Genomic DNA, 23,216 nt, shown 5'->3' with positions numbered 1-23,216 from the left:
TTGACTGAAAACATTACATTCACCAGATTTATTAAACTGTACATTAATTCACCACGTGAGACCAAGGCCTTTACTTTGAGTGTTGGGAGGCTGATGAGAATTCCTCATTGTCTTTCTTGTATGAACTATAACCATATTTCATTGTTCAAGGTTTCTGTTTATAGTATCTGTCTGGTTATCTATTGCTGTGGAACAAATTACTCAAAAACTTAGTGGCTTAAAACAATAATCATTTCGTTATCTTTTATGGTTTCCTGGGTAAGGATTCTGGGAAAATGTCATCTGAGCGGTTCTGGCTCAGGATCACTCATGAGGTTGCAGTTAGACAGCATTGGAAGCTAAAAGTGTAGGGGGCTGGACCACTTGTTTGCCGGCTGGCTGGGCATGCTCCTTCTTGTAATTCCAGAGCATCTTCATGTTGTGTGGGCTGATTTGGGTTTCCTCACAACATGGTTGCCTCAAACCAGTTGGAGTCTGTGATTCAGGGTAATAGGTCCAGTGCTTCAGAGAGCAAGGTGAAAGCGGTAACACCTTTTATTAATATAACCCAATTTTGCAATTCATGCAGTGTCACTTTTGTCACATTTATTGGTTCCAGGATAGTCACAAGTCCTCCCAGATTCAAAGGTAGAGGAATTAGGTTGTACCTATTGATGGAGGGAATGGGTGAGGCTTAGAAGGACTTGTTGGATGAAAGATAGTGTTGTAGCTATCTTTGGAAAATAAATCTGCCGCAGAATCTTTAAAATAGAGTGAGGCCGGGTGCAGTGGCTCATGCCTGTAATCCCAGCACTTTGGGAGGCTGAGGTAGGTGGATCGCTTGAGCCCCAGGGAGATTGAGGCTTCAGTGACCCCTTGTGGTGACACTGCACTCCATGCTGGGCAACAGAGTGAGACTGTGTCTTAAAAAAAAAAAAAAAAAGCTTCCAAATTGTTTAATTTAGTTCATAGAAGTAACAATCATCTTTAGTCCAAATAAAGTAGGTGATTTAATTAAACTTTTACATGTAATTTGATGAAATCACAGTTATAATAACAAGTTCACCTGTCGTAAACAGGTTTGGCAAAACACAGTGGGCTCTAGAAACCTACAGCTTAATTAGTGGGAGCAGAAGTGTGGAGCATTCTAGAGAACAGAAGATTAGGATGCTATAGGTAGGAGTAAATATGTTTTACAGAAGGAGTGGAGAACTTTGGTTAATTTAGCAAGTTGGTTAAATGAAGAATGAGAGCAACTATTGTATATTCAGATGTGTGTTTTTAAAAAATGGACTCAAACTTGTAAGAAAAGCATTAAGATGTAGGTGCTTAAATGGCAAAAAATTCACATGGTGGGACGTGTTAGAGGAACATAAATACACAGAAAAAAGTTCATTCTTGCTAAGAAGAAAATAAATTACCCTTATAATCTGTTTTATAATTATTTTAATTTCACTAGATGTAAAATAACATTTTTAACTTCATATAACCTTTAGCCAGGGTGAAATTAGTATACTCATTGGATGCTGGTGCTGTAAAAAGTTATAACTGCTTGGAAAACTTTATGTCAACTCTTTTGAACCTTGGAATTTACTTAAAAAATTGATCAGAAAAAAAAGACATGTAGAATATATTCATTACAGTGTACTTTATGAGAGCAAACAACAAATAAAACACATGCACAAAAACAAAAAAACTCCTTTCCAAAAAAAATTAACCCAACCCAATACAAATCAAACCACACAATACAACAAAAAACCAAAACAGGTCCAGCATTAGCAGAACAAAAATTAATCAGGATACAACAACATGATGGAATATTATGGGATTGTTAAAAATTACAATTGTGAAAAGTATATTAAAACGTGGAAAACTGTTTATATGATAGGTGAAAACAACAGAAAATAAATAGTATAAACACGATGTTTGCTGCTTTATAAAATATTTTTATGTGTAGAAGAGAAGATGCAAAAATGAGGGTAGTTACCAAGATGATTGATAAGGATACACAGATACATATAACCGTAGTATTTGTTAAAATGTCCTTTAAAGTGATTATTATTAGTAATTTCAATTATCAATATAAATGTGTGATACTAAATCCTATTTTTTAGAATTAACTATAATTATAAATAAATAGAAGGCAACTTTATTTTCTGAACTGCCTTAAGATTTGAAGTGCTTGAGACTGTTGAGTTGTGAGCAGTCACATACAGTTCTCTTTTCTCTTATCTGACCACTACCTGGAACATAAGGACACAGGTAGACAAATCAGAGAAAGCCTGCATTTTCAGAGCCAATTTGCAAGGGCACATGTGAACTATCCCAGCAGCAGATTTTTGCCCCATAGGATGTATTGCATGTAGTTTTTCAACTGTTATTGCATAGTCTATGTTAAAAAATCCACAATTGTTTTCATCATTTGAGTCGTATTAGGTACCTTCCCTTCCAGAAGTGACTGCTAGTCCCTAGGAGTAATCTCTGGAGGGTGCAGTTGCTCCTGCCTTTAGATAGCGGGCCCAGGAGAGCTGTGACAGGTGCAGACCTGGGGACTTGCTGCTTACCTAAGTGCATCACATTCATGAGTGCACCTTCTTTGAAGCTGACCTGTCTGTGCTATTATGTGAAATTTTAAAGGCCATGGATTGGTGTCCCTGGCAGTCTGGGATCCTTGCCATTGGAGGAGGAATGAAGGATGGACGCTTACACATCTTGGATATAAATGCTGGGAAGAGCATCCAGACCCCAAGCACAAACTCACAGGTTAATATCTCCTCTGGGCTTCATCTTCATTTTGGTCTTCTGGAATCTTGTGAAAATAGTTTACAACAGAGGCTATGCCCCCAACAAGCTGTCTTTCTCTATTGAGTCCATAAGGAATTTGAGTTCTCAAGAGTTTCTTTTTATTGTAAAAACCTCTTCATTTGTGAGTTCAAAGTTAATATAATTTGTGTTTTCTTTTTTTCACATTCCCTTTCTTTCCCATCACTGCTTTGACCATGAACTTTGAGAGTAGTCTGGCTCTTCCTGGCCAATGATCACAGTTCACTTAAATTCTTCAATTTATTGCACCTAAGCCTATTTGTATACTTGGTCCTTTGTTGCCTTGGGATAAACTTTCCTAGAATGGTTGTAATTTCTTTAACATCCTACCCCAGCTGTACTGGAGATTGGGTCGTGGACAGTGCATACTGCCTATAACCAGTTTAACTATATTCATAAGGAATCAGAAATTGCAAGAATTCTCTATTTTTGATCATTATTGCAGATTTGTTCCTTAATCTGGCTACCTAAGACAAAGGAGATTGCAACTGGCCAAGGTACTCCCAAGAATGATGTGACTGTGTGGACCTGTCCCACTGTGTCCAGGTCAGGTGGGTTTTTTGGTAAGCAAATGGGTGAGTAAAATGCCATGCACCTATAGCAAAGTGAGCTGTTGTTGGGGGGAAAAGCCCTGAATGAAAGATTTTCTCCTTCTGGTTTTTCTAAGTACATATTTCATCAGAGGAAAAAGTCCTACATCCACCCTACCTCAGAGAGCGTATAGTTGAATGTTTCTGAATTTGACTAAGATTGTTCATCACTTTAAATTAAGTCATCTCCTCCTTGCATATGTATATGAATGATGGAGTGGTGATCTTGGGCAGTTTTTGAACTCGAGTTAACATCACAAATCATCTTATTTTGAAGAAAAACCAGCGGTGTAGAATGGGTGGAAGATAAGGCAATCTGAAAGGGCAAGACATTATGTGTCAGGAGGCCACTAATGACCATGAGCTTCCTTTGTGAACATCTGCTCTTTCAAGGTAGACCACTACTCTTCTCAGCTTAGTTCTACAAACTTTTACTGGGTACTTCTTGAGAGAAAGACCCCATGATGGGGAGCAAGACCCAGGCCCTGTCCTCTGGGCCTTAAATCCTCTTTTGTGCAATCTAGAATGTTAAAGGGGGCTCAAGGGTGAGTAGAATATCTCCTCTACCCAGCCCAGGGAAACAGGAAGACAAAACTGGTGGTCGATGCAAGAACAGGGCACCAGCATTCAATCTCATGTAGAACTCTGATTATATATCCCGTCTTTTTCCTCTCTCCACTCACCTGGCCTCCTGGCCAATCCCTGGGATTTACTTATTGATTATTTATTTATGAAGCATCTATTATGTGGGAGGTACTTTTTGGAGTGCTGAGGATACACAGGTGAACAAGAGAGACAATGTCCTTGCCCTCAGGGAGCCTACACTTTTGTGAGAGGAGACATGCAGAAAACAAATATATGCAATGTTAGGTAGTGATAATACCATGACTCTCTTTGGAGATTCTGAGAATATTAATGGGCAACAATGAAACAGCCTTATCAGATAGACTTCCTGCCTCTGATGATGAGCCCGACTGGACCTCAGCCTCAGAATGACCTTTGTATTCTTCAGCTGTCACACTCTGTGGCCTGGATCAGAATACAGGGAACTCTTAGCAGAGCCATTTTGGTGATCAGGTGCAAGTGTAGGAAGAGCATGAGTCAATCCTCATATTTTTAATCAAAAGACATGCAATTCCCTGGACCTTTTCAGATTAGAGAAGTATTGTAAATCAAGCCTTAAAACCTGGTTGTTTACAAAACTAATTCCAGCAGCTAGGTAGGGCCTTCAGCTAGGTGGGGGCATGTGACAGGATATTCAAATCAATTTGCTGATGCTTAGAATAAAGAATGTACTTACCAGGTGTACTTCCTTGTTTCTCTGGTCCTTACAAGCTATAAGTACTTCAGTTTTAACTCCTTGCAAATTTTTTCATTAATATTAGACAGAATTTCCAAGAGTGCATTTAACCTTTTCTCTTAAAATGCTTATAGTTGAAGATGAGGTTACTTTTGAGCTCTTAGACACTCATTTTCATCTCTAACCCATTAGTTTCTTCTACATGCAGTATTTCTCAAGTCTTTAGCAGTTATACAAAACATGTATACAAAGTTGTCAATACAAAAACATGCCATGTGATCAGTAAGTTTGGAAATTTGGGGTTAAGCTAGAACAGTTTTTTCTTTTTCTTTTTATTTATTTTTTTCGAGACAGAGTCTCACTCTGTTGCCCAGGCTGAAGTTCAGTGACACCATCTCGGCTCACTGCAACCTCCGTCTCCCAAGTTCAAGCGATTCTCCTGCCTCAGCCTCCCAAGTAGCTGGGACTACAGGCACCAACTACCACGCCTGGCTAATTTTTGTGTGTATTTTTAGTAGAGATGGGGTTTCTCCATGTTGGCCAGGCTGGTCTTGAACTCCTGACCTTAGGTGATCCACCCACCTCGGCCTCCCAAAGTGCTGGGATTACAGGTATGAGCCACCATGCCTGGCCAGTGTTTTCTTTCTTAAGGACCTTCCAAACGCTTGGATAGATTATGTGTGTTGTGCATCACCAAGAGAAGATGATAGCATTTGTTGTTTCCCAAACATATTTGAGAAACCTGTAGTGGGGGGCATCTTGAAGTACTTGTTCCATGAACACACTGAGGGAGCACTGCTGTGTCCCCTGGCCTAGGTATTTAATTTTTATGGCTTTCGTTGTGAGGCTGTGTTTCCATTGTGGGTCAAGAACAGTGCTCTTGACATACACCTGATGACTGAGATCTGGATCAGGGTCTTCAAACTGGGGGTCATGACCATTGGATTATGAATGTAGTGAGTCAAGATCAGCAATAAAAAGTGAAATAGAATAGTATAGGATGGGAAAATGGAAACTTAAGTAGTATTTTATGAAACTTTTGTTATAGTTATGTAGTACATGTACGTGCCTGTGTATGGGGTTGCTACATAAAATGTAGTTTTGGCTGTGGGTTGTGGTCACAAAGTTTGGAACAAAACTATTCTAGATTCTGGTCACACCTTTACTAAGCCTTACCCTGTTAACCATAGTCATAATTTTTTTTGGGAGGAAAATTTCAGTTAAAGAGACCTCATCCACCTGACTACAGAAGAAAGGTAACTTATGATTATTTCCACCTACTCAAGAGTTGTAATTTTTAAGCTTTAAAATAGGAGTAGGTAGCTTTTTAGCTTATAGGGTAAGATCTGGCCTTTGGCTTGGTTTCATCATTCCATGTATCAATATGTGGTCTCATTTATGACTATAGTTGCAGAAAGAAGACAACATTTTCATGCTTTCAGTGTCTGTATTCTTAGAACTTGAGAAAATAAGCCCTAAAAAGGACCTTTGTCTGAGATAAAGATGACATTTCACACTATCTGGTAAATTAAGATTGTCACTGATGTGAGAGAAAAACTTCAAGAATGTCTTTGCGTCCAATCCGAATGCCATTTTCCTAACAAATTCTAGAAGTAGCTTTCCAGTTTTTAAGTCAAGATAGTTTTCAGTACATGCTTTGGAAAAGACTGGGATTTCCCCCCACCGTTATTCCTTTTCCCTTTTTCTCTTCTTCATCATAACACAAAAGGGTGAAGTTATATTTATTACCTATTACATTTATTGAATAGACTTTTCTTTCTTATTAATTTAAAAGCATTAGTGCAGCCTGGACAACATGGTGAGACTCCATTTCTAGAAAAATTACAAAAATTAGCCAGACATGGTAGCACACTCTATAGTCCCAGCCATTTGAGAGGCTGAGGTGGAAGGATCACTTGAGTCCAGGAGGTTGAGGCTGCAGTGAGCTGTGTTTGCACCACTGCACTCCAGTCTGGGTGACAGAGTGAGACCCTGTCTTGAAATAAATAAATAAATAAAAGCATTACAGTAATGTTCTATTATATATTTATCCTCTTCTTTTTAAGAGGCTGGATCTTGCTATGTTGCCCAGACTGGAGTGCAGTGGCTATTCACAGGCTTGAGCATCGGTGCGCTGTAGCCCCAAACACCTTGCTTCAAGTGACCCTCCTGAGTAGCTGGGACTGCAGGCGTGTGCCACTGTGTCCATCTCCTATATTTATCCTTTTAAAACAACTAAATCAAGTTGCTTTTCATTTATATGGTTTATTATTTTTTAAGTAATAGACAGTGGTCTTCCATAAAAAAAGAGATTCTTTTGTCAGGGTTTGGAGTGTGGTCTGAATAGTCACAGCATTTAATTGGATCCCAGTTCTGGCTCTGTCATTAATTGGCTGTGTGACCTTGGGCAACACATTTGGTATCCCCAAATCTTTTCCCTCACCTATAAAATAAGGGGCCTCCATTGTCTTTATAAATGTAAACTTTTTTATGTCCCAACACACCCAGGGCCAATCCTATGTCCCCTTGGAGGCATCCTTTACTGGTGCGTGTGTGTGGTGTGTGTGTGCGTGTGTGTGTGTTCATGCGCATGCACGTGGACAGGCACAAAGGAGAGTGTTGGGAGTGATGTGTGTAGAAGAATAAGCATCTTAAATATGTCTCTCTTGGTAGTGGAATAGTGTTTTCACATTCCTTTCTGCTGAGAACCTTGTATCAGAGTACACGATCATTTCTGAAATTCCAGCTCTCATTGAGTCGTAGGCAGTACGGTCCTTTGAGCAGTGACCACCCATCTAGTTTGATTTCAGCTGTGCCCACAAATACCTACTCACTCAAAATCATATCTGACCTCCTTTCCTCCCTCATTCTCCTAGCCTCGGGCTCCTTTCATAGAGTCAGCTTCACCTATTTTGGCCTAAAGTTTTGACCATTAAAGTCACTGTTGGATTGGGCCAGATTTTGCAAAGCATTTTCCAAGGAGCACTAGTCCCTTGAGATGCTCAAATTAAAAGAACTCTGTGGTCAGATAAGTCTGAGAAGTACTGCCTATTATAGCCTCATCTCCAAAACATTTGTAATGCTTCTAGTAGTCCTAAAATAAAGAAATCCTGAAATAAGGAAATGTTTAATTTTCTTAACTCAAAGCTTCCAAATTAGTATGAACATTAAACAGTCTTTTCATTTTTAATACCTATTAACCTCCCATGGGACTACTGTGCCATAGAATGTTCTTTGGCAAATAATCATTTTTTAAAATTATTATTATACTTTAAGTTTTAGGGTACATGTGCACAATGTGCAAGTTAGTTACATATGTATACATGTGCCATGCTGGTGTGCTGCACCCATTAACTCATCATTTAGCATTAAGTATATCTCCTAATGCTATCCCTCCCCCCTCCCCCCACCCCACAACAGTCCCCAGAGTGTGATGTTCCCCTTCCTGTGTCCATGTGTTCTCATTGTTCAATTCCCATCTATAAGTGAGAACATGCGGTGTTTGGTTTTTTGTCCTTGCGATAGTTTACTGAGAATGATGATTTCCAATTTCATCCATGTCCCTACAAAGGACATGAACTCATCATTTTTTATGGCTGCATAGTATTCCATGGTGTATATGTGCAATCATTTAACAGAAGTAGAAGTATTGTCTCCAGAATTTCCTAAGTGCGGCTCATGCATGCTCTGTGGGAGAGCTTTTTGGTTCCTTTTTCATTAAGCTGCTTCAGTTTATCTGATTAGTTTATTGAAACCCGGGGCCCAGTGGGATACTTCTGGGGGAGGGCTGGGATATGTGGCAGGAGCATAGCACTGTCATTCGTAGGAATGGGTGGATTAAAGAAGACAGAACTAACAACAGTATAGGGCATGAAGGGTGTGGTAGGCTGATAAATGGTCTCCTAAAGGATACCCATGCTAAATCTCTGGAACCTCAGACTGGGACCTATTTAGAAATATTGCATTTGGAGATGTCATTAAGGATCTTGAAATAAAATCATCCTGGATTATCCAGGTGGCCCTAAATCCAATGACCAGTATCCTTGTGAGAGACACACAGAGGAGAAAAGACACACAGAAGAGGAGGAGACGTGGTCTCAGAGGCAGAGCCTGGAGTGATGTGGCCACAAATCAATGACTGCCAATAGCTGCAAGGCATGGCATCCCCTCGAGAGCCTCCCTAGGGAGCACAGCCCCTGTGACCCCATGATTTCAGATTTTCCATCTCCAGAACTGTGAGAATCAATTTCTGTTGTTTTAAGCCACCCAATGGATGGTAATTTGTTATGGCAGCCACAGGACACTGATACAGGGGCAAGAGCACTGAGGGAGAAAACTGTCGCAGTCGGCCCTGACTGCTGTCTCCCAGCATGGCTCAGTTGGTGGCAGCTCTGAACCTGGGGGATGTGGGAAAGCCCTTTATCCTGGGATGGGACTCATGGCCCCAACTTACATTGCCTACAATCCTGAGCAGCAGCCCATGTAACGTGGAGGAGTATGAACTGTCTTTCCTTCTTCCCCCAGGCCACAGGGGCAGAGTGCTGCACCTGGCTTTGAGTCCAGACCAGACCCGGGTGTTTTCTGCTGCAGCTGATGGGACGGCCTCTGTATGGAATTGCTACTAGCACCCAGCCCCTCTAGGTTTCAGTTTCCTTATTTCTAAGTGAAGATGATGATGTTGGCTATGTCTTCTCCATGGGGTTTTTATGAGTATCAAACAAGTTCAAATACTCTTCTTGATGTGAATGCCTGTTCTCCTGTTCTTCTTTTGCAGATTGCTTTACTTGCTCTGCTTCCCAGAGATCGACTTCTTTTCTTCTCTGCTTTCTTCTTTCTGCCCCTCTTCCTCCCCCTCCTCTTCTTCCTCTCATTCTTACCCCATTCTATAGATTCATTTTCACTACTTTATTCAGAATAACATCTATAGCAAAGATTTCTACTTCTTTCCCGTATGACTTTTCTCCCCAGCTCCAAACCTCATATTTCTGATTGCCTCAGGATAGTTCCTTTTTGAGATACTTTCCTGTCTTTAGCTCAATCTCAACACATTGAAAACACAACTCATTCACTTGAAAAACACTTACTGAAATCTCACTATATGCTAGGCAGTATGTTAAGTGTGCATATTACTCTCTCTAAAAATCAGTTCTCTAGGAATCCCTTTCCCCTCCTGATGGTCTCATCCTTATTCTGGTCTCCTACTCAGGGAACCTCCTGATTATTCTGCTGTTTACTTCCTCAGTTCACCCATTGCTCTCTTTTCTTTTGCTTCACCTAGTCACATCCTGTGTGCCTGACAGCCAGTCTGCTGTCATTGTCTTAGAACTGATCCTCTTGACTCCACACCACTGCTAGGTTGAACATCTAAAAGTCATGTGCCGATCCTCTCAGTCCTCTGCTCATCAATTCTCAAGGACAACCTATTACCAAACACCTTTGACCTCAACCTCTGGAGTCCTGAGCCCAGGACTCGAAGTTAGGAGATCTGTTCTTGCCTTGGCTCTGCCATAAATACACCCTGTAACCTTGGATGTGTTGCAACATCTGCAAGGATAGGAATTTGGATTTGATCACTGCTAAGGTTCCTTCAAACTTGATCAGTTCGCTGTTGTGTCTTTTGAATGTTAATTCCCATTCATCTCCTATATTAAGACTTTGGCTAAGTCTTGTGATTTCTTGCCTTGTTGGAGCTTTTCTTCTAATCTGAATTCTTGCTTCTCTCTCCTTTTCCTTTACACACCCACACAAGTCCTAACCTCTCCAGGAAGTGTTTTGAAATGATGTTACCTGGGTTTGAGTTCTTGGCATTAGCCTGTATCATCTATTTGGTATTATTATACTATTATAGCTGTTTAAAAAAATCTTTTATTACTGTTTGAATCATTGGTTGTTTTGGTTTTAACATCCTGAGGAGTTTAAATTGAGGGCTTGAGGGAGCATGCGTTATATTTTTTGGTGCTCCTTCATATGTTCTGCACATGCCAGATATCAAATATTGGTTGATTTTTTTTTTTGCTTTGACATGAATTTTTTTACTAATACATACCTATTCCCTATGCCCCCAAAATTGACACAACAAAACAAAAACTTTAAGAATTCAAAAGTAGAATAGTATATACCAGGGGAGTTTAGGACTCTTCTGTTAAATTAGTGTTAATTTGTCAATATATATTTTTATTTTCCCTGTTTTTAAAATTTAGATCTGTTTGATAATGTTAGTAATTCTTGCCTTAGAAAATTTTAGGCCACTGAAAGCCACAGAAGTGATAGTTTTCTGCAATGCACACTCTTCTTTAATGGTTTTAATTTGATCTTCCTAATATACCAGGTATAAACTCTAAGAAAATGTTTAGAAGAAAATAAGCAAAATGATTAGACCATTTCCAGTGTCCCCTGCCATTCTGTTCTGGATACTTCTGTTCTAATACTCTCATGACACTATGTCATGACCAAAGGGCACTTCTCTCAATTAATACTGGCATGTGAACAAGAGGCTCTCATTTAAGAAAAATATTAATATATCTGTTACTACGATTAGTTTTGTTGGGAAGTTTGGAATATGGTTTTCATAAAGAAAAAGGTAAGCTTTCAGATAGCACAGAAAAGCCTGGGCTACAACTTATTTTAAAATTTTGTAATTAAAATTTTTTCATGGAATAATAATTCACATATAGTAAAGCACATGTCTTAAGTTTATAGCTTGATGAGTTTTAAATTTATGAATAAATAACTGTGTAACCAACATCTAGATCAAGATATGAACATCTCTAGTACCCTAAAGGGATCCCTCATACCCACTCCTAGTTAGCAGCTCTACATTTTTCTGACTGCTATCCCCATGGATTAGTTTTTCCTTATGCCAACTTTCAGATAAATGGAATCTCATCATGCATATTCTTTTTTATCTCACTTTTCCTCAATATTAAATTTGTGTTGCATAAAACTGAAGTTTGTTCTTTTTCATTGCTGTGTAATATTTTATTGTATGCCTGTGTAACATTGTTTATCCATTTTATTGTGTGTGGATATTTGAGTTATTTCTAGTTTTGACTTCCAAGAATAAAGCTGCTATGTACATTCCAGAACACATCTTTGGTGGATAAAAGCACTCATGTGTGTTTGGGATCTACCCAGGAGAGGAATTGCTAGGTCATAGGTTTATATATATGTTGAGTTTTGGTAGACACGACCAATTTTCCTATGAAGTTGTACTAATTTACACTTCTACCAGCAATTAACAAGGGTTCCATACAACCACTTTTTAAACAGAGTTCAAAATCTGTAATACATATTGACGGTAGGGAATATTCCATCCTCCTTTTGCAGTTAAAATCCTAACTAGCAATGAGGGATTGTAGCAAGTATTTGAAATATCATCATAGTTACTCTCTCAGAGCCTCTCTTTTATATAGTAGCACCAGGTCTCCTTTTCTAGTATAAGGGTTCTTATCCCTGGCTGCATATTAGAATCACTGGAGAGCTCATACAAAGAATACTACATCCTGGGTCCCACCAAATACCAATTAAATCAGAATCTCTAGAGGTGGGACCTGGGCATTGGTAATTTTAAAGAGCTTGGTGAGTCTAATGAACTACCATGGTTGAAAACCAATGTACTATTATTTTAGCCAGTCTTTGAGCTGTGCTCCTTCCTTTGTTGTTGGTTTTTTTTTTTTTTTTTGCACTTTCTTTTATTTTGAGAGCCTGTCTCTTAGTGTTGCTGTATCTTATTGGTTTGAATATGTATTATGCATGTATATATGTGTGTGTATATGTGTATACATATGTGTGTATGTGTATATACATATATAATATATATATTTAAATTTGTATTACATAATATATACATATATAAAATTTATATTACTAAAGGGACTATAGAAATTGAAAGAATCTGTTCACATAATCACATCTTGAAATGACTGCAGGCTGATGACTACCTACTAAATTCTCTGTGTTGAAAAAATATTATGAGGGTTTTTTCCAAAGAAAACTTTCTGGATACAAGTCAACACTCACTCCCTACTATGGGATGGCAGCCACTGTAACCACTGTGTTGATTGGATCTACCCTGTCTCAAGAACAAAGAGAACTGAGAAATCACCTAGGTAATCCAAGGCTTAAATGCAAGGCACTGAGAAAGAAGGCTGACTCTCTATTGTATAATTTTCTTGGCTGCCCAAGCACTTTATTTGTATGCCCTTTGGAAAGGGCATGTAATTTGGAAAATACTGTAAGGCATTGCTTGTTTCTTTTTCTCCCATAGACTCAGGTTCTTGTGTATAACATGAAAAGCAGGCGTTAATGTGGAACAATGACCTATATTTCCTTTTAACACAAATGTTCCAGACTGGCTATTTCTGTTTCCTGTGGAATTGTGGAGCCCTTTACTGCATTTGTTATTAGACCTGATCTTAGGGTCGTTCTTGCTGGATTTCACTGAGACAGAGAGACGAATAATTCAGGAAGCATTCCCATGTCACTTGATGCACAAATGACTCTGGTGACATTGATCACATAATCCTTGCATTATCTACAAGGCTGCCATGTAACTCTGCTTCACTTTGCTGGTGCAGATTTGCCCACTAAGGTTACAAGAGAGAAACAGGTACAGTCATGCAAATTGATTTTATTTGTGAAAAGATTAAGAAGCCACAGTAAATGAAATGAAACAGTTATTTAAACTGCTCCCTTGATAGTCATAATTATCCAGTTGAGGTGTTTCTTTGAAAGAAGAGTATAGACACCAGGCCAATGAGGGTCTCCGCATTTATTTTCAAGGCCAAAGGAAGTGACCCCTCGGAAAACACCCTCGCACAACAAAGGGCTTCCAGAATCTCCCTGGAGGAAAACAAGAGGGGTGGGGTGTGGGGTCAATGTTCAGCATTACCACTAGTGAAATGGAAGAAATTCTGCAGCATTTAATATGGAGTTAAGACCAACCTTGACTTAATTGAAGATAGTACTTAAAAATTAAAATGTTTGGAAATATGTTAATATTTTTGAATTGGTTCACTTGGTTTATTTATAAGCCAGTGAAAATCGAAGTGAAACTTGTACATGTTATCAACTAATTTTGAGACTGTTGCTCTGCTTTTGGAAAGGAAAGTCTCCTGTTTATTTGTCATTTTCTCAAAATGCTTAATAACTCAAGGGGCAAAATAGTCAAATGCAGATGGTACATTGAAGCAAAGAATAAAAACTATGTTTTCTGGTTCTTCTAGCAGATAATTGCCTTCCAAAAGAAACAAAACCAAATCAGTCGCTTTCAGGCAAAAGTTGGCCTTAGAAAGATATGAAATAAAGAACCATGTTGGAACCCGGAATCCTCCCCGGGCAGGTTTATTTCCCCTGCCTGTTACAGTAACTGGCATTTGCAGAATTAGTCCTTAAGTTTAATTCATCAATAGCCAATTCCAGGGTGTTGAGAGAACAGGCAAGGATTGCCAAGCTTTGGTGGTGGCGGGTGGCTGGTGGGATGGGGACTAGCGTCTTGGGATGCTGCCGTGGCCTTAGGATGCTGCATGTGGGTTCCAAAAGCATGAAGGTTCTGGGTTCCTGGGAGCCCAGGGTGGTGGACAAGGGAGGGAATGGGGGAACTAGGGCAGAGAAGAGAAAGTGGACAGGTACTAAAGACAAATGTTTTATTTTCCTGGGATTTGGCTAGCTTTTGTTCTGAAGGCAAGACATAGATCTAGGGAAGGACAGAGACCTTTGGATTTCTCAATCTCTGGTAACTGCCAAACCATGCATACTGCACACCCTTCTTCAGGTAAGACTCTATAGGGTCTTTGGGACACATGAGAAATGCAAGGTAGTACTCAGTTTAAAAATCTGTAAAATGTTTCTTCTATTCTCATCTTTAAGCATGGCCCTATCCCACCCCTTCTCAGGGGGTTCTAGGATGGAAGCTTACACATTTTCTGGTATGAGTCATGCTTTGAAGTTTGCTGCGGATTAAACTAAGCTCTAGGAAGCTACGGGGTCTGGCTGGAAATATTCAGCCAGGCTTGACAGACATTTCAGACATGCCAACGTTAAATGGCAGAGGAACGTAGTGGGGAAGGAGAGGGAATGTACTGAAATGGGGAAAGAGTACTGAATGGCCTTGAGGAACCCTGACTCCAGCTCTCATAAGTGTTGTATATCTTCAAGTTTAGATCTACATATGTTAATATGAAAAATGAGACCAAACATTGCTTCTTAGTAATTTTTGTAAAAAATCAAAAATATGTAGTAGGTCACCCCATGCACTAGCAGTGAACTTCTTATTTTTGATTAATGACTCACTTGAGCTGCGAACATTCATTTATTTGACTGGGGTTTTATTAGACTTATTTCAAAAAGCTCTAGGATCCTGTAGAAGCCAGTGCCATGACAAAACAAAGCATGACATTACATTTTCTCTGTCTGCATGACTTAATTCAATAGCTGAAATGTGGGATCTTATTTTACTTACATTGCATGAGTCTTTTCCACCTCGGAGGCTTCCAGCACAAACCATATTCATTCCAATCACAGGGTTAAAATTATAGTGATTTCGATCATTGCAGACTTTTCTGTCTATGATGGTGATATTGACTTCTCTCAGAGTATCGGACCAAGATGCACTATTGTGAGTCCTCCCCCACCCTGCAACTTGGCACATGGTTCCTGGTTTCACATCATCCCCCTTTTTAGGTAGATGAAGGATAGTCACATATTTGTTAATTTTTGCTTTTTCCGTCAGCTGTTGGAAGAAAAACATAAAGTGTTAATGGGATAAGATAAATATTTACATTTTAAATTATAGTCCAAAATTTCAGAATCCTCTTTATATGAGTTTTTATAACAGGGGCACCAAGGAAAGGTTTTCACGTCGGTGGCCAGATTGTAGAAGGTTCTATGACTTTTGAGAAGATAATCAAAGATACGTACCTGTAAAAGTTTAAGATCACCTTCGTGTGTGGCTGGGTCATAGCATGGATAGGGAAACTCTTTCTTAACAAGCATTATCTGTTTTTTTGGCTCTTCCCTGGTTATTGAGTGAGCCCCAAGAATGACCTTGGACTTTCTGTTCCTGAGAACAGACACAACATTATTTACTGGATTTATTCTTTGTATTAGCAATTGAGCATATATGCTGATCAGTTTCATTGTCCCATTTGTAAATATGGAGGTGGGGAGATTTCTTTGTGGCTCAGAAAGAAAATGTGTGCTTTAAAGAATAAAATAATGTTTATGAATAAAAGAATGTTTATGAATTCATTGTCATCATCATCATCACCAGCTTATTTATAAAAAGCTAAACTAGGTTCATTGAAAAACAAGAGAATTCCATGGCAGCAAAGCCAAGTCTTGTGCTTGTCTGCCCCTCTACCCCTGCCTTATTTAGCTGTGATGGAGAATTACTTATTAGCTGTGATGGGAAGCAAAGATCTCAGTAGTCCAGAGACAGAAACAAAAAGCAGCCAATAGTTGTAAAGTAATGCACTGAAGGGATCTTTTCAAGAAAACAACAAACTCAAATGGGAAAACTTTCAGAAACAGATTGCCCCGTGGAGGACCCTATTTGCTTGGCATTGAGTATGTTGAAGGGATGGTGGTCTGAAGGAGGGGTCCAGGAGTCTTTTTTTCTCTTAAAGGTTCCTTTTAATTATCAAAATCAAAATGCTTTCTGATGTACTGATGATTAAGGCTATCATTCATAACCTAGTATAAACTACACCAACCAGATTGTGCACACTGCCTCTTTTCCATTACATCAGCTGAGATTAGTCTCACTTAAACGATCACATGTATCCCCAACATATGTGCAACTATTATATGTCAATAAAAAGTAAATAATTAAAAAATAAAAGAAAAAGACCTTAGAACAGTGCTTTCCAGTAGAGCATATTTTTATGATGAAATGTTCTATGAATCTGCACTAGCCACATGTGGCTACTGAGGACTTGAAATGTGGCTAGTGCAACTAAGGAACTAATTTGAGATTTTATTTAACTTTAATTGATTGAAATTTACATAGCTACATGTAGCTAGTGGCTATCATATTGAATGGCCTAGATTTAGAGGCTTGATTTAGAGAGTAGGAAAAGACCAGGCCTGGGAAGAGGTTTGAATGTAGTGGTCAACAGGAGTGAAGAGATGGCCAAAGATGTGAGAGGAATTCACGGAGGCATACAGGAAGATCATTGGACAAAAGCTTTCTGTACTTGACGGTTGCACCCAGGGCTCTGAGGGGGCACTGAAGGTTTCAGCCTTCCGTGCTGAGGCTAATTCTACCTGATCACGCAGTCATGACAGAAGCAAAGCTCTGTAGCACCTGTACCCAATGGCTCAGTGGAGATGTACAGAAAGAGCTTGTAGATGCTGCGTCCTCATTGTTTGATTCTTTGTGGCAAGTGTGGGCTTAACTTCCTTTTAGGCTCAAGCAAGTGCCTAAAGACTTAAGTGATGTGAAGATACGTGTGAACCTCCCATGGCTTCAGTGGGATCTACTCTTTTATTTTATTTTATTTTATTTTATTTTTAGTAGTTTAGTTTAGTTTAGTTTAGTTGTTTAGTTTAGTTTAGTTTAGTTTAGTAAGACGGAGTCTCACTCTTGTTGCCCAGGCTGGAGTGCAATGGTGCGATCTCGGCTCACTGCAACCTCTGCCTCCTAGGTTCAAGCAATTCTCCTGCCTCAGCCTCCAAAGTAGCTGGGATTACAGGCATGCGCCACCATGCCTGGCTAATTTTGTATTTTTAGTAGAGATGGGGTTTCACCATGTTGGCCAGGCTAGTCTCAAACTCCTGACCTGATGTGATCCACCTGCCTTGGCCTCCCAAAGTGCTGGGATTACAGGCGTGAGCCACTGTGCCCGGCCTACTCTTTTTATTAATGTTTCCCCAAATTAGAGTATCTTTACAAACTGTTTTTTAAAAACCCAGGCACTTACAAGTTACAGTGAGCTGCAGTCAACACCCAGTCTTTTGCAATCAACGCCCCAGCACAGATGGTTTTTCTGTCAAGACTAAGTAGGACCATGTAGGGTCTTGAATGAGGAGTTACTTCATTTCCTCCAATAATTTTTTCACAGACATCTGTTCAATGGAAAAAGACAAATCAGAATGTTGCTCAACCCCAAAGGGCCCTACACAAAGTCATGTTTCTAAGACCAGCCATGCTTTTTGCACTGAGAGGAAGTCTGGATGAGAGCATTTCCCCTGCTTTTACTCTATGTAGACCCGCAGACATCTGATGCAAATCCTATTCCTGTTGGACTCTAGGGTCCTGCTCTTCCACCCACAGAAGCGAGGTCATTGACTGTTCCAGGATCATTAGGCTGGATGTCACAAACCAGCAACCTCAGGCCCCAGGGCAGAAAGCTCTGCCTTGGTCTTTACCATCAACAGTTGCTGCAGGAAATGCCAGTGGTAGTGACAACCTCAAATACTCCCACCCTTTTTGGCTAAGTATTAATTTGGGGGAAATAGATAAGACTTTTAGAAGCCTCATAACTTCCCTTTTAACCCCAAGCCATTGCAAAAATACAGCTTATGAACCAATATTAGCATCGTTTAGCTGTGACCCTACCCCTCAGTCCTTTGGTCATTATGAGACTTTTGGTTATTAAACTGCACTGTTCTCACTCATAAGTTAAGAAAATAATATCAATTGCACCTTCCCTTCAATCTCTAGACCAAACCATGTGGTTTAATCTAAGTTCTTTTCCAATGAGATAGGGAAGAGAGGAGAGAAGATACTATATGCCAAGAATTCTGCCTAAGTGACATTTCCTTGATGATAGTCTAGAAGTAGAGACCCATTGTTAAGGAACAGTGAGAACTAAACACAAGGCAAACCATACATGCTGATAGAGAGAACCTTATGTCTTAGTGATACACTCTGAGCACTCCACCTCCTGCACCAGATGTTCTTGGATTCTCCCAAAATACTTTTGCCGAGACTTATGGTTTCTTGAATAGGGCACAGTGCCTCTTGTTCCATAATTAGGACTAAGTCATTGCCAAATTCACAGGCAAGTATTAATGACAGCTATAGAAGCCTTTCGTAAGATTTGATGAGGGTAAGAGCAAGGAGGAGAGTGACCACATGAAATGTGGCTAGTGTGATTTGAAAAAGCAGAGGTCTCTGCTTTTAAAAAGGGAACTGGGAGGAAGAAATTCTAGGCTCCAGAAACAAAAGGGTAAAGAGCTTATAGAAACAAAAGACCTTCACCCAATCCCAATTTTCCTAGGGTGATTCATGTACAGATAGATTTCAACCGTGCCTTGCTTTGCTGTCTGTTCCTTATATGGGCCCACACTGCCCTCTCTGAACAAAGGAAACAAAGAGGATCACAGCAGGTTGCTTTTGTTGTTTTCCTTTGAAGAAAAGATATGGCTGGATTTATCTGCCCTATGTTTTTCTGTTATGGAGGATTTAACATGCCTGAATATAGTCATACTATACCCTGCTTATAACATAGCCAACCTTTATCCTAAATGTCCTGCAGCCTTGTTATTTTTATATTTCTTCTCTCTCTCTTTTTTTTTTTTGAGACAGAGTCTTGCTCTGTCACCAGGCTGGAGTGCAGTGGTGCGATCTCAGCTCACTGCAGCCTCTGACTCTCTGGTTCAAGCGATTCTCCTGCCTCAGCCTCCTGAATAGCTGGGATTACAGGCACGTGCCACCACACCCAGCTAATTTTTGTATTTTTAGTGGAGACAAGGTTTCACCATGTTGGCCAAGATGGTCTCGATCTCTTGACCTTGTGAACCACCCGCCTCAGCCTCCCAAAGTCTTCTCATATTTAGGTGCATGATAAACCAGAGTTCTTTGGGAATTCCTGGCAAGGCAAGTTATTACATAAGTCCCTGCCTCCAAAAGCTGATGAATCCTGGGAAAAACCGTGGCTGGCTCCATATTGCCACAGCTTGAGAGTAGTCCTCACTTCCTAGCAGGTTCTTCAAGGGAAATCTAGAGCTCCCCAAGAGCTGTCACCCTTTCAGTGGTAATACCATGAATTATACAGCATTTTAACCCATGCATGCACAACTCACACAAAAGCAGAAATATTGGTTACCATTTGGTAGACAAAAAATTAGCTTAATAAAAAATACTATAGCACTCCCAAAGGGTTAATGAGGGAACTGGCCTCATGTCTTAATTTATTGCCAAAGAGTCTCTAGACCAGAGAAATAAGTATAAAAATTCTAATAATTCCTGATTCACTTTTGGTGTCTAGGTCAGATTTGTCTTAATTGTCTTTATCTATGCATTTTCTGCAGCAGGAAAGGCTGAGCTGACTAAGTTGCCACTATTCCTTTCCTGGAAGGTACTATTTGTTTTACTAACAAGAGAGTTTTGTTCACTCATTTTTACATTGTCCTTTTTGGCAATTTTCAAGTTACAAATTGGCAGCAATAAGCATTGGTGGTTCTGCTATCTTTTGCAAAATAATTATGAGAAGAAAAGTATTTTTTTTTCTAAAATACACAAATATTTAAAATCCAAGAAAGAATGCTATTTAAAAAAAAATAGAGACAGGGTCTCACTATGTCGCCCAGCCTGGACTCAAACTCCTGCGCTCAAGTGATCCTTCCACCTCAGCGTTCCTAGTAGCTGGGACTATAGGCATGTGCCATTGTGCCTGGCTAAACATTATAAAGCTTGGGGGAAAACATCTTCTTTCAGTATAGGAAGGTAATATTACCAAAAGTTCATTGAAAGTCTGCTCCATTTTGCTTCATGGTCATAATGGAAATGAGAAGAATCAGTCTTACCTTCAGGAATTAGCAGGAGAAAAACAACTGAGAGAGAGGATGCCAGAAATCTATAGGAGTTCCTCATTGTGGCTGCTGTCCCACATCAATCAACCTGAAAATCTGTTTTCAGTTCTTAACTGCCTCTATCTATATACTGAGAGTAAAAAGGATGTGGTTTCCTTTCATTTTTTTTTTTTCAAGTTTCAAAGTTTAGCATTAGGAAACCAAATCCAAATAAGTGAGAATGGTGGATGATGGCTCACTGCCAGCAGGCATGCTTTCCTTTGCTAGGACTGCTGAGGGGGGCGCTGGAATTCTACAGGGTGGGAGAGGGGCAAGGGACCTGTTGCCATCAGAGTACACCAGGGAAGACTGTAAAGTGTCTCAGCTACGATTTTGAAGACGCTTTCATCATCTGCAATATTATCTGCAGTATCCATGACTGGAAACTCTTGAAGACTTAAATTAGAATTTTAATAAAAGTCCTCAAAATTGGTCACCAATCAAACTTCTTTCTACCTGTCTCCTTGGGTTATATAAGAATTAGTAGGCCAAGTGCAAGCTGAGGACAGGAGGGAAATTTATTTACATAGAGGCTCCTGCCTGGATTTTCCTTCCCCACTTTGTGGTGAGTGTTTATTGTGCTCCTGCCTGGTCTGTGGCAGTTGTGGGGACAGGGGCTGGAGAAGGGTAGGGGCTCTTGGCCCTTTCCAGCCCTCTGATTGTGCGTTCCTGATTGTCTAGTTTCACAACTTTAGATACTGAAAGTATCTCTGAGTTTCCCTCCCCCCTTCCCACCCCTGCTTCCTGCCTTTCTTCCTTACTTTCTTCTGAACAGGTTTAGCTGAGAAAAGAAGTGGGAGTCATTTTTGTTCCAATGTTGGGGAATGTCTCACTCTAAGAAGAGTCAACCTCAGTCCCTGGAGGAACAGCATGCAGTGTGCTTTCTATTTGAAATGAGTTCAGCTCTTTTTCTGAGCTGAGGATGTGGTCTCCGATACAATACACATGGTCAGATGTGCTTTCAGGATGTTGGGCACTGAACCAACCATCCCCATAGTTAACATCCTGGTGACTTCAAACCTAGTGGTTACTTCTTTAGAAATCAAGTGACCTTAGAAGGGAGCCCTGCTGAGACCCCTGCGTTTCTTTTTCTCAGATATTACAAGTGTATCAAAGGTTAATCATTTTCAGTAATAGCAATGAGGACCCTGCTATTGGTTTTGGTGAGTAGTTTTAGTGCAGACTTAAAAAGTCAAATTGTAATTAACTATACCTACTGAAAAATTCTTAAAGAAAACATTGACAATTTTGTTTATTTTTATGTGAATGGTTGCTCTTCCATTTATGTTGACTTCTAACAACTTTATGAGACATAATTCACACACCATAAAGGTCACCCATTTAGAGTGTATGAGTCAATGGATTTTAGTATATTTGCATAGTTGTGCAGCCATCACCAGTACCATGCTGTTTTGGTTACTGTAGCCTTGTAGTATAGTTTGAAGTCAGGTAGCATGATGCTTCCAGCTTTGCTCTTTTGGCTTAGGATTGTCTTGGCAATGCGGGCTCTTTTTTTGGTTCCATATGAACTTTAAAGTAGTTTTTTCCAATTCTGTGAAGAAAGTCATTGGAAGCTTGATGGGGATGGCATTGAATCCATAAATAACTTTGGGCAGTATGGCCATTTTCACGATATTGATTCTTCCTATCCATGAGCATGGAATGTTTTTCCATTTGTTTGTGTCTTCTTTTATTTCGTTGAGTAGTAGTTTGTAGCTCTCATTGAAGAGGTCCTTCACATCCCTTGTAAGTTGGATTCCTAGGTATTTTATTCTCTTTGAAGCAATTGTGAATGAGAGTTCACTCATGATTTGGATCTCTGTTTGTCTGTTATTGGTGTATAGGAATGCTTGTGATTTTTGCACATTGATTTTGTATCCTGAGACTTTGCTGAAGTTGCGCATCAGCTTAAGGAGATTTTGGGCTGAGATGATGGGGTTTTCTAAATATGCAATCATGTCATCTGCAAATAGAGACAATTTGACTTCCTCTTTTCCTAATTGAATACACTTTATTTCTGTTTCTTGCCTGATTGCTGTAGCCAGAACTTCCAACACTGTGTTGAATAAGAGTGGTGAGAGAGGGCATCCTTGTCTTGTGCCAGTTTTCAAAGGGAATGCTTCCAGTTTTTGTCCATTCAGTATGATATTGGCTGTGGGTTTGTCATAAATAGCTCTTATTATTTTGAGACATGTCCCATCAATACCTAGTTTATTGAGAGTTTTTAGCATGAAGGGTTGTTGAATTTTGTTGAAGGCCCTTTCTGCATGTATTGAGATAATCATGTGGTTTTTATTGTTGGTTCTGTTTATGTGATGGATTATGTTTATTGATTTGCATATGTTGAACCAGCCTTGCATCCCAGGGATGAAGCCAACTTGATCACAGCAAATAAGCTTTTTGATGTGCTGCTTGATTTGGTTTGCCAGTATTTTATTGAGGATTTTCGCATCGATGTTCATCAGGGATATTGGTCTAAAATTCTCTTTTTTTTTGTTGTGTCTCTGCCAGGCTTTGGTATCAGGATGATGCTGGCCTCATAAAATGAGTTAGGGAGGATTCCCTCTTTTTCTAGTGATTGCAATAGTTTCAGAAGGAATGGTACCAGCTCCTCTTTATACATATGGTAGAATTTGGCTGTGAATCCCTCTGGTTCTGGACTGTTTTTGGTTGGTAGGCTATTAGTTATTGCCTCAATTTCAGAACCTGTTATTGGTCTATTCAGAGAT

At 39.7% G+C, this 23,216-nt stretch overlaps 2 protein-coding genes across 8 annotated transcripts in view; one reads left to right on the top strand and one right to left on the bottom strand.

The window, feature by feature from the left end:
- The window catches only part of CDC20B (cell division cycle 20B), a 64,595-nt gene extending 52,964 nt beyond the window's left edge, over positions 1–11,631 (top strand). For 4 of the 7 annotated variants that reach the window (XM_054487939.2, XM_054487942.2, XM_054487941.2 and 1 more), the window contains 3 exons: positions 2,617–2,742; positions 3,248–3,365; positions 9,217–11,625. In XM_054487939.2, coding sequence (XP_054343914.1) covers positions 2,617–2,742; positions 3,248–3,365; positions 9,217–9,317 — 345 coding nt within the window. In that variant the 3' untranslated portion in view covers positions 9,318–11,625. Of the gene's footprint in view, positions 1–2,616; positions 2,743–3,247; positions 3,366–9,216 lie in introns of all 7 variants that reach the window. The other 3 variants (XM_054487943.2, XM_054487945.2, XM_054487944.2) reach the window with 3 other exon arrangements.
- Positions 11,632–13,301: 1,670 nt separating this feature from the next.
- Positions 13,302–20,546, bottom strand: GZMA (granzyme A). The gene is made up of 5 exons (XM_054487946.1): positions 20,443–20,546; positions 17,613–17,757; positions 15,610–15,751; positions 15,152–15,421; positions 13,302–13,533 (listed from the first exon to the last, which is right to left on the bottom strand). Exons 1-5 carry the CDS (start codon positions 20,507–20,509, stop codon positions 13,372–13,374), a joined length of 786 nt encoding a protein of 261 aa, XP_054343921.1. The 5' UTR covers positions 20,510–20,546; the 3' UTR covers positions 13,302–13,371.
- Positions 20,547–23,216: the final 2,670 nt, after the last annotated feature.

Source organism: Pongo pygmaeus, chromosome 4 (assembly GCF_028885625.2).
Source record: "Pongo pygmaeus isolate AG05252 chromosome 4, NHGRI_mPonPyg2-v2.0_pri, whole genome shotgun sequence".
Lineage (NCBI taxonomy): Eukaryota > Metazoa > Chordata > Mammalia > Primates > Hominidae > Pongo > Pongo pygmaeus.
Note: the sequence above shows the minus strand (reverse complement) of the source record. Positions and strands in the feature narration are given on the sequence as shown.